Source organism: Lithobates pipiens, unplaced genomic scaffold (assembly GCF_037356315.1).
Source record: "Lithobates pipiens isolate NorthernLeopardFrog02 unplaced genomic scaffold, aLitPip1_a1.2 Scaffold_28, whole genome shotgun sequence".
Classification (NCBI taxonomy): Eukaryota; Metazoa; Chordata; class Amphibia; order Anura; family Ranidae; genus Lithobates; species Lithobates pipiens.
Genome location: NW_027507789.1, coordinates 226,818,042 through 226,829,254, shown reverse-complemented (window position 1 = coordinate 226,829,254; position 11,213 = coordinate 226,818,042). Strand labels below are relative to the sequence as shown.

General features: G+C 46.9%; 1 protein-coding gene across 1 annotated transcript in view; it reads right to left on the bottom strand.

Moving 5' to 3' along the window:
• Positions 1–5,112: 5,112 nt before the first annotated feature.
• Positions 5,113–11,213, bottom strand: part of PECAM1 (platelet and endothelial cell adhesion molecule 1) — a 62,231-nt gene continuing 56,130 nt past the window's right edge. Inside the window, exon 15 of the mRNA XM_077460627.1 lies at positions 5,113–5,802. Within this exon, the coding sequence (XP_077316753.1) occupies positions 5,773–5,802 (30 nt within the window). The 3' untranslated portion in view covers positions 5,113–5,772. The remainder of the gene's footprint in view (positions 5,803–11,213) is intronic.

The window sequence follows — 11,213 nt, the reverse complement described above, 5'->3', positions numbered from 1 at the left end:
ACTACACACGATAATTGCATTAAATGGTGATTTTATGTCTCTAGAGTTTAGTTTGCAGAAGACTGTGACCTGAGTAGTATGCTAAATGGCATAACACACTGCGGTAATCACAGAATTATATATGGTTAAGAACTAATAAAAAGAACCCCCATCCTCCAGGTCCCGGCCGGGGCACCTTAACATTTCCCACCACCGCCGCTTTTTTTTATCACACATGTTTTATTTACATTTTAAAAATATTTGTTTACATTGTTATTTTTTTTCCTTGTAAGGCTGTCCCTACCCAACTCAAGCAAACACAGGCAGGGGCCGCAGTGCAAACTGGGTACAAATCTTGGCAGCTGGGAAGGATGCTGAAAGGGGATCTGATTGTTTTTTTTTTAATTTATTTTTATGGGGCAGCCACATCTGGTGGGAGACTCCTTTCAATTCCCCTTTCAGTCCTCATTGGTCTTTACCTGTGTAGGAAAGTCCCAGACCTCTTTAGAGCTAATGGGGACCAACAGGTAGGGTCCACTGACAGGGGCTTAACTATAGGGGATGCAGCAATTGCGACCGCAACTGGGCCCTGTGCTGCAAGGGGCCCATGCAGCCCCCTCTACATATGGCCGGCAGCAGCATAGGCAGCTAGGGGTACCAGTGCACCATGCACACGGGTGGCTGGAGGTGGAGGGTGACTAGCAGAGCTCCATGCTCGACTATCGCACTGGCTGCTCTTTAGTTGTGCATTCCCTGCATGACCTGTGTCCTCGGCCGGCTCCTCAGAGTACCCCTCTCCTGCTCCATGCATTGCCGCTCAGTCCGATGTCTGTTCTCCCCAGCCAGAGTCCCGCCCCCCTGAGTCCGGCCCACTCTGCACTGCATACTTCTCCCGGGTAAACAAACTTTAAGCACACAGATGCAGTGCAGCCCTATGAGAGCCCCCCGGAGGACACTGCAGGCTTGTCTGCCAGCCCCCCTCCTCCCCCGTCATACACAGATGATGAAAGGTCTTTCTGGGAGATATGCTGATCACCCGTCCAGCACACTGGATGGAGCCCAGGCCAACATGGATGAGTGCGCGGCCTGCAGCTTGGTCATGGTGAGTGAGAGGACCCCATCCCCCACACACCATTACATACCCCCTCCATCTCCCCCTGGGGACAGGGGACCCTTCTCACGTGGGGACAGGGACCCCCATCTCCCCTGGGGACAGGGACCCCTTCTCACCTGGGGGCAGTAACTTCATCTTCCCTGGAGAAAAGGACCTCATCTCTTCTGGGGACGGGGACCCCATCCTGCCTAGGGACAGTCCCCCAATGAGGCACCTAAAAATGAAAAAAAAAATAATGAAAAAAAACTACTGATGCCAGTGGTGGAACTACAGGGCTCACAAAGGTCATACCTGTGACCATGCCCTGGAGTTCCACCGCCGGACTCGGAGGGAAGGGCCCTGGCTGGGGTTCAGGGGGGCCCTTCATGGTTTCATGCATCGGGGCCCTGAAGGTTCTAGTTACGCCACTGTCACTGACATCCTTCAGTGTAGAGGGGGTTACAAGGCATGGTGGGTGTAATGCAAGATGAAATGGTGGGCACCAGACACTTTTTGAATGGAAAGAGATTTACTGTCTCTTAAACAGAACTGTGGGAGAGAGGGTTAAGGTCAGGACACCCTTAGGTAAATGTAAAGATAATTAGCAGACTCCGAAGACTTCTATAGGTAGACAGCTATACAGGTGAAGGCCTCCAGCCGGACACCACTTCTGTATAGGTAGGACCGCTGTCTCCTATGGCAACAATCTTGTAGCTGTTACTAACCGCAATTGAATTTAACTATTTGCAACATGAACAGTCCTCAGTTTACCCCACACTCACTCTTGATGGGTCTTCACTCAACGAGCTCTCAGTCTCTCTCACTAGACTTCAGATCCACAAGCCACTGGATCCCCTGAGCTCTTTGACTTTAGCACTCAGTATCTTCCTCACGCGTCACCCCTGCTTCCCTGCTGGGTCCCTGGCTTGGCACTCATAGATACTCCTCAAGCGTCACCCACTCTGATACGTTAGGTCCCTGGCTTGGCACTCACTGATGCTCCACAAGCATCACCTCTGCTTCCCTGCTGGGTCTCTGGCTTGGCACTCATAGATACTCCTCAAGCGTCACCCCCACTCACACATTAGGTCCCTGGCTTGGCACTCACTGATGCTCCACAAGCATCACCTCTGCTTCCCTGCTGGGTCCCTTGCTTGGCACTCATAGATACTCCTCAAGCGTCACCCACTCTGACACGTTAGGTCCCTGGCTTGGCACTCACTGATGCTCCACAAGCATCACCTCTGCTTCCCTGCTGGATCCCTTGCTTGGCACTCATAGATACTCCTCAAGCGTCACCCCCACTCACACATTAGGTCCCTGGCTTGGCACTCACTGATGCTCCACAAGCATCACCTCTGCTTCCCTGCTGGATCCCTTGCTTGGCACTCATAGATACTCCTCAAGCGTCACCCCCACTCACACATTAGGTCCCTGGCTTGGCACTCACTGATGCTCCACAAGCATCACCTCTGCTTCCCTGCTGGGTCCCTTGCTTGGCACTCATAGATACTCTTTAAGCGTCACCCACTCTGACACGTTAGGTCCCTGGCTTGGCACTCACTGATCCTCCACAAGCATCACCTCTGCTTCCCTGCTGGGTCCCTTGCTTGGCACTCATAGATACTCCTCAAGCGTCACCCCCACTGACGCGTTAGGTCCCTGGCTTGGAACTCACTGATGCTCCACAAGCATCACCTCTGCTGTCCTGCTGGGTCCCTGACTTGGCACTTGTTAAAGTTTTCCCATTTCTTCACCATCCCCGGCTGGCGAGAAGTCTGCTCTGGTACTGGCCTCAGCTTACTCACAGTGGTCTCCAGTGGCGAGGTGGATGGTCCCTTAGTGGCGACAGCTTTCCCCTCTACCTCCGACCACCACAGGTTCCCCGTCCGGCAGAACCATTACTTCTGGTTGGACTTCAAGCCTGCAGTCCCAACCCTACGCTGCTTTTCCTGCTTTTTGATAGGCCTCCAGACAGCCCAGCAGCCAGATGTCCCCGGGATAGGGCACTACAACACACGTCCACCCAGACAGCCATCCAGGTGGCACAGAACCCTGATCACTTGACTCCACCCAAATAAATAGGCTCTCCCAGCAGGCCAAGGGACCCAAGAAAATCTCTGCCCATTGGCTGAGATACCCCATTCATTTCTAATCTGTCCTTGCTATGCCCTTGTCTTATCTAATGACACCAGATACAGTGCCACCTGGTGACAGAAGAGAATAGTGCAGCAATTCCAGAATTAGGGGGAAATCAATTGATCTCCTAGCAATTAGCCTGGACAACTAGGGCCTGGCAAATAAATTTGATAGCCCTTCCTAAACTTCAGGGTGCTACACCTGTTAGCCCTTCTCCAGGGGCAAGAGGGAGAAAAGGGCAGACAGCAGGGAAAATTGAGCATGCAATCCTACAGCCACAGGCTTGTGGGTGGGACTTGTGTGCTGGATTCCCGTAGGCAGGGCGCCTGTAGGCGGGGATTTTTTTTCCAGCAGGAACATGGGGGAACGCAGTTCCAGCACCTCCACCACTGAATATATGTAATGGCAAGGGGTGTTGGAGGGTCTTTTGAAGATGGTTGCTGGGGGATCTATTGTCGGTGGTGGGGATCTATTTTTACATGGGGATCTATTGTTGCTGGGTGGTCTATTGTTCCTTGGGGGGGGGGCGGGGGTTTTATGTTGCTAGGGGGTCAATTGTTGCTCGGAGGGATCTACTGACAGAAAGGTCTATTTTTGCTGGCTGCCAGAGGGTCTATTGATGCTGGCTGCTGGGAGATCTGTTGTAGCTGCAGGGGGTCCATTGTTGCTGGGGTGGTATTTTGTTTTGTGAGGGGGGGTCCATTGTTGTGGAAGGGGGCTTAGTTATCTCTGTATTCTCTTAAATGGCTGGTACTGAGAGGTGGGTAGATCACATGTGCTCAGCAGAATGCCCCTTTCCACAATGCGTGCCCATCAGAGTGGCCCTTTCTATCGTATGTGCTCAACAGAGCACCCATTTCCATGGTAAATGCCCATCAGAGTACCCCTTTCCATCATATGTGTCCATCAGAGTGCCCTTTTCCATTGTATGTGCCCATCAGAGTGCCCTTTTCCATCACATGTGCCCACCAGAATGCCCCTTTCCACAATGTGTGCCCATCAGAGTGCCCCTTGCCATTGTATGTGCCCATCAGAGTACACTTTTCCATCGTATGTGCCCATCAGAGTGCCCCTTTCCATCGTATGTGCCCATCAGAGTGCCCCTTTCCATCACATGTGCCCATCAGAATGCCCTTTTCCACAATGTGTGCCCATCAGAGTGCCCCTTTCCATCACATGTGCCCATCAGAATGCCCTTTTCCACAATGTGTGCCCATCAGAGTGCCCCTTTCAATTGTATGTGCTCAACAGGGAGCCCCTTTTCATGGTAAATGCCCATCAGAGTACCCCTTTCCATGATATGTGCCCATCAGAATGCCCCTTTCCACAATATGTGTCCATTACAGTTCCTCTTTCCATAGTATGTGCCCAGAGTGCCCCTTTTTCGATTGTATGTGCCCAAAAGAGTGCACCTTTCCATTGTATGTGCCCATCAGAGTGCCCTTTTCCATCACATGTGCCCATCAGAATGCCCCTTTCCACAATGTGTGCTCATCAGAGTACCCCTTTCCAATGTATGTGCCCATCAGAGTGCCCCTAACATAACATGAGCCCATCAGAGTGCTCCTGTAAACATACCAGCATGTAACCAGCATAACAGCAAGTAAGTAAACAGCATACCTTGTGGGCAGGCAGGGAACGGGAGGCGGGAGGGGTAGAGAGCTGCAGGGGGCTGGGAGCTGCACCGAGAACCTTGCTGAAGGGTGGCGGGGCGAACACATGACGTCATTGGTTGCCGGGATGCCCGTGGCCCCAGCAACCAATGACTGCTGAGTGGAAGGGATCTGGCACTTCAGACTGAGGGGCTGCCGGTCCGGCCAGGAGTCTCGCTCAGTCCGTGTCCAGACCGCGGTCCGCCATTTAATGACAGATGGTATCGTTCATAAAACCAGGCAGAAGGGTTCAATGGTATAAAATCTTTATTTACAACAAGCAAATACAAAATGATGCAATGCAGATTCCAGTGTTTTTTGATTTTTCTTTATAGATAAGGGGGCACAATGGTAAAGCTGAAGTCGGACATACTGAAAGGACGCAATGGGGGAGGGGCTCAGAGACAAACTCCCATATGGGCTAAGACATTTTTCCATTCTGTGGTCCCTGTGCACCGGTTTCTTCATATGTTCCTTGTAGGCCTCTGTAATGCTCTTCACAGGGTGCCGGCACACAGTGGTTCCCACCCATTGGGGATTGTCTGTAAATGATATCCGGGTCCCCCCCCCCCAAGCAGCCAGGCCCCAAAAACCGCCGGTGGCATGAGATGTGCTATGAAGCCTCCCCACCCAGAACTGTCTTTAATATTTACATGGGTCTCTTGTAAACATAGAAACATGGATTCCTTCTCGTGGTTCCAGGCCCCCGTGGTTGGGATGAAGAATCCACCATACATTGGTTGCGGATTGCGCTGTGATGTGGGGAAATTGACTGGTTGTAAAAAAAACGGGCGCCAGACGCCGGACCCTTTGGCGGTTTTAAAGATGATGTCGGTTATTGGGGGTGCTGCGTCCATGTTGTTACCACAATACGTGATGAAGGAGGACTTCTATTGATCCATGTTGCCCCTATGTGAGGTTGTTGGTGTTGGGGTTTTCCTACAATGACAAATAGCCCATTACAGGTCTGCCTATATTAACAAACTATATTGTGTAGGTTTAAAAAATAAAAAAATCGGTATAGAGAACAGCGTGTTGTCTCTACAGTTTAAATGTGTTAGTGGGGAAAATACTGCAGTATGGACACTAGATGGCACCGACGATCATAAGAAATGGAGTATGCTCCTCGACTCCATCTAGTGGCCATTATGCGGTATTTTCCCCATTTCACACATTCCATCAGCAGAGAATATAGCTTGAAAACATTCGATTTTTGCCCCGTTTGCACAGAACAAACTTAAGTATATGATATAAAAGATTTCTGTAAATTAAAATTTTAAAGTGCAGGTTTTAGTCTGCATGTTACATCCATATAAAACCACTGGAAGATCCCCCTCTCCTGACAAGGCCATTTTGTTTGTGAAACGGCACTGCGTTACTTTAACTGGCAATTGCGCAGTTGGGCGACGCTGTACACAAATTCAATTTATGTCCTTCCACCCCCCCCCCCCCCCCCCCACAAATAGAGCTTTCTTTTGGTGGTATTTGATCACCTCTGCAGTTTTCTTTTTTCTTTTGTGCTATAAACAAACCGACAGACCGACAATTAAAAAAAAAAAAAAAAAAAATTATATATATATATAAACATACAAAATTTATATAAATGTTTTATAGCAAAAAAAAAAATTATATATATATATATAGCATACATATTGGCCTAAATTGATGAAGAAATTAGATTTTTACATTTTTTTTGGATGTTTTATAGCAGAAAGTAAAAAAAAAAAAAAAAAAAAATTATATATATATATATATATATATATATATATATATATATATATATATATATATATATATATATATATATATATATATTTTTTTTTTTTTTTTTACTTTCTGCTATAAAACATCCAATAAAAAAAAATTTAAAATCAAATTTATTCATCAATTTAGGCCAATATTTATGCTATATATATATATATATATATATATATATATATATATATATATATATATATATACATATATATATATATATATATATATATATATATCTTTCTGCTATAAAACATCCAATAAAAAAATGTAAAAAATCAAATTTCTTCATCAATTTAGGCCAATATGTAATCTGCTACATATTTTTGGTAAAAAAAAAAAATCCAAATAAGTTTATATCCTCTTGCCACCCAGGCCCATTCTGACATTTCTCTGCTACATGTAAAAAATCATCCTTTTTTTTTTTTTCTAGAAAATTACACAGAACCCCAAACGTTATCTATGTTTTTTTTTCTCGCAAAGACCCTAGAGAATACAATGACGGTTGTTGCAACTTTCTATCTCACAGGGAATTTGTGCAGCAATTTTTCTTTGGGAAAAAAAAAAAATTTTTTTGGGAAAGAAACAGTTTTGTGCTTTAAAAAAAAAAAAAAACAATAAAGTTAGCCCAATGTTTTTACATATTGTGAAAGATGTAGTTACGCTGAGTAAATAGATACCTAACGTGTCACCCATTCAAAATTGCACACGCTCGTGGAATGGTCGCTGAAGTTCGGTAACTTAAAAATCCCCATAGGCGACGCTTGAATTTTTTTTTACTGGTTACGTGTTTTGAGTTACAGAGGAGGTCTATGGCTAGAATTATTGCTCTCGCTCTAACGTTCGCGGCGATACCTCACATGTGTGGTTTGAACACCGTTTTCATATTTGGGCGGGACTTACGTATGCGGCACACGGGGACTGGGGCGTTTAAAAAAAATATATTTTATTGTTAATTATACTTTCTTTTTTTTTATTTTAAAACTTTTTCGGGAAAAAAAATTTTTTTTGATCACTTTTATTCCTATTACAAAGAATGTAAAGATCCCTTGTAATAGGAATATGACATGACAGGTCCTCTTTATAGTGAGATATGGGAGTCAATAAGACCCCGCATCTCACCTCTTGGCTCGGAAGCCTGAAATAATAATAAAAAAAGAAACTAATCACGGCTTCCCAGCCATAGCGGCGCCATTTTTTTAAAAAAGTGCAGGATCACATTATATATATATTTGATCTGGAGCACAGCGGCCGCCCTAAAGCGGTAAAACTGCTATAGGGCGGTCGTAAAGTTAAATCACTACAGATCGCTCTTCCTCCTGCACCCCTGCCGTACTTCCTTCAGCCCCATAACTGCGGCTCTGTATGTCCGCACACACCTGAGGCACTGGGATGACATTTAGCCATTACATATAGTGCCTTGCAAAAAGTATTCACCCCCCCCCCCCCCCTTGGCTTTTTACCTATTTTGTTACATTACAGCCTTATGATGTCCACCTGTGTGCAATATAAGTGTCACATGACCTGTCATTACATAGACACACCTTTCTGAAAGGCCCCAGAGGCGGCAACACCTAAGCAAGAGGCACCACTAACCAAACACTGCCATGAAGACCAAGGAACTCTCCAAACAAGTAACGCACAATGTTCTTGAGAAGTACAAGTCAGGGTTAGGTTATAATAAAAAAAAATCCAAATCTTTGATGTCCCCTAGGAGGACCATCGAATCTATCATAATCAAATGGAAAGAACATGGCACAACCGTAAACCTGCCAAGAGACGGCCGCACACCAAAACTCACGGAGCGGGCAAGGAGGGCATTAATCAGAGAGGAGCACAGAGACCTAAGGTAACCCTGGAGGAGCTTCAGAGTTCCACAGCAGAGACTGGAGCATCTGTACATAGGAGGACAATAAGCCGTTCGCTCCATAGAGTTGGGCTTTATGGCAGAGAGGCCCGAAGAAAGACATTACTTTCACCAAACAACAAAATGGCACGTTTTGAGTTTGGGAAAAGTAATGTGGGAGACTCCAAAAATGTATGGAGGAAGGTGATCTGGTCTGATGTATGGAGGAAGGTGATCTGATCTGATGTATGGAGGAAGGTGATCTGCTCTGATGTATGGAGGAAGGTGATCTGCTCTGATGTATGGAGGAAGGTGATCTGCTCTGATGTATAGAGGAAGGTGATCTGGTCTGATGTATGGAGGAAGGTGATCTGCTCTGATGTATGGAGGAAGGTGATCTGCTCTGATGTATGGAGGAAGGTGATCTGCTCTGATGTATGGAGGAAGGTGATCTGCTCTGATGTATGGAGGAAGGTGATCTGCTCTGATGTATAGAGGAAGGTGATCTGGTCTGATGTATGGAGGAAGGTGATCTGCTCTGATGTATGGAGGAAGGTGATCTGGTCTGATGTATGGAGGAAGGTGATCTGCTCTGATGTATAGAGGAAGGTGATCTGGTCTGATGTATGGAGGAAGGTGATCTGCTCTGATGTATGGAGGAAGGTGATCTGGTCTGATGTATGGAGGAAGGTGATCTGGTCTGATGTATGGAGGAAGGTGATCTGGTCTGATGTATGGAGGAAGGTGATCTGCTCTGATGTATGGAGGAAGGTGATCTGGTCTGATGTATGGAGGAAGGTGATCTGCTCTGATGTATGGAGGAAGGTGATCTGCTCTGATGTATAGAGGAAGGTGATCTGGTCTGATGTATGGAGGAAGGTGATCTGCTCTGATGTATGGAGGAAGGTGATCTGGTCTGATGTATGGAGGAAGGTGATCTGCTCTGATGTATGGAGGAAGGTGATCTGCTCTGATGTATGGAGGAAGGTGATCTGCTCTGATGTATGGAGGAAGGTGATCTGGTGTGATGTATGGAGGAAGGTGATCTGCTCTGATGTATGGAGGAAGGTGATCTGGTGTGATGTATGGAGGAAGGTGATCTGCTCTGATGTATGGAGGAAGGTGATCTGCTCTGATGTATGGAGGAAGGTGATCTGCTCTGATGTATGGAGGAAGGTGATCTGCTCTGATGTATGGAGGAAGGTGATCTGGTGTGATGTATGGAGGAAGGTGATCTGCTCTGATGTATGGAGGAAGGTGATCTGCTCTGATGTATGGAGGAAGGTGATCTGCTCTGATGTATGGAGGAAGGTGATCTGCTCTGATGTATGGAGGAAGGTGATCTGCTCTGATGTATGGAGGAAGGTGATCTGCTCTGATGTATGGAGGAAGGTGCTCTGGTCTGATGTATGGAGGAAGGTGATCTGGTCTGATGTACGGAGGAAGGTGATCTGGTCTGATGTATGGAGGAAGGTGCTCTGCTCTGATGTATGGAGGAAGGTGATCTGGTCTGATGTATGGAGGAAGGTGATCTGGTCTGATGTATGGAGGAAGGTGCTCTGCTCTGATGTATGGAGGAAGGTGATCTGGTCTGATGTATGGAGGAAGGTGATCTGCTCTGATGTATGGAGGAAGGTGATCTGCTCTGATGTACGGAGGAAGGTGATCTGCTCTGATGTATGGAGGAAGGTGATCTGCTCTGATGTATGGAGGAAGGTGCTCTGGTCTGATGTATGGAGGAAGGTGATCTGCTCTGATGTATGGAGGAAGGTGATCTGGTCTGATGTATGGAGGAAGGTGATCTGGTCTGATGTATGGAGGAAGGTGATCTGGTCTGATGTATGGAGGAAGGTGATCTGGTCTGATGTATGGAGGAAGGTGCTCTGGTCTGATGTATGGAGGAAGGTGATCTGCTCTGATGTATGGAGGAAGGTGATCTGCTCTGATGTATGGAGGAAGGTGATCTGCTCTGATGTACGGAGGAAGGTGATCTGCTCTGATGTATGGAGGAAGGGGATCTGGTCTGATGTATGGAGGAAGGTGATCTGGTCTGATGTATGGAGGAAGGTGATCTGCTCTGATGTATTGAGGAAGGTGATCTGGTCTGATGTATGGAGGAAGGTGATCTGCTCTGATGTATGGAGGAAGGTGATCTGCTCTGATGTATGGAGGAAGGTGATCTGCTCTGATGTATGGAGGAAGGTGATCTGCTCTGATGTATGGAGGAAGGTGATCTGGTCTGATGTATGGAGGAAGGTGATCTGCTCTGATGTATGGAGGAAGGTGATCTGGTCTGATGTATGGAGGAAGGTGATCTGGTCTGATGTACGGAGGAAGGTGATCTGGTCTGATGTACGGAGGAAGGTGATCTGGTCTGATGTACGGAGGAAGGTGATCTGGTCTGATGTACGGAGGAAGGTGATCTGGTCTGATGTATGGAGGAAGGTGATCTGGTCTGATGTATGGAGGAAGGTGATCTGCTCTGATGTATGGAGGAAGGTGATCTGCTCTGATGTATGGAGGAAGGTGATCTGCTCTGATATATGGAGGAAGGTGATCTGGTCTGATGTATGGAGGAAGGTGATCTGGTCTGATGTATGGAGGAAGGTGATCTGGTCTGATGTATGGAGGAAGGTGATCTGCTCTGATGTATGGAGGAAGGTGATCTGCTCTGATGTATGGAGGAAGGTGATCTGCTCTGATGTATGGAGGAAGGTGATCTGGTCTGATGTATGGAGGAAGGTGCTCT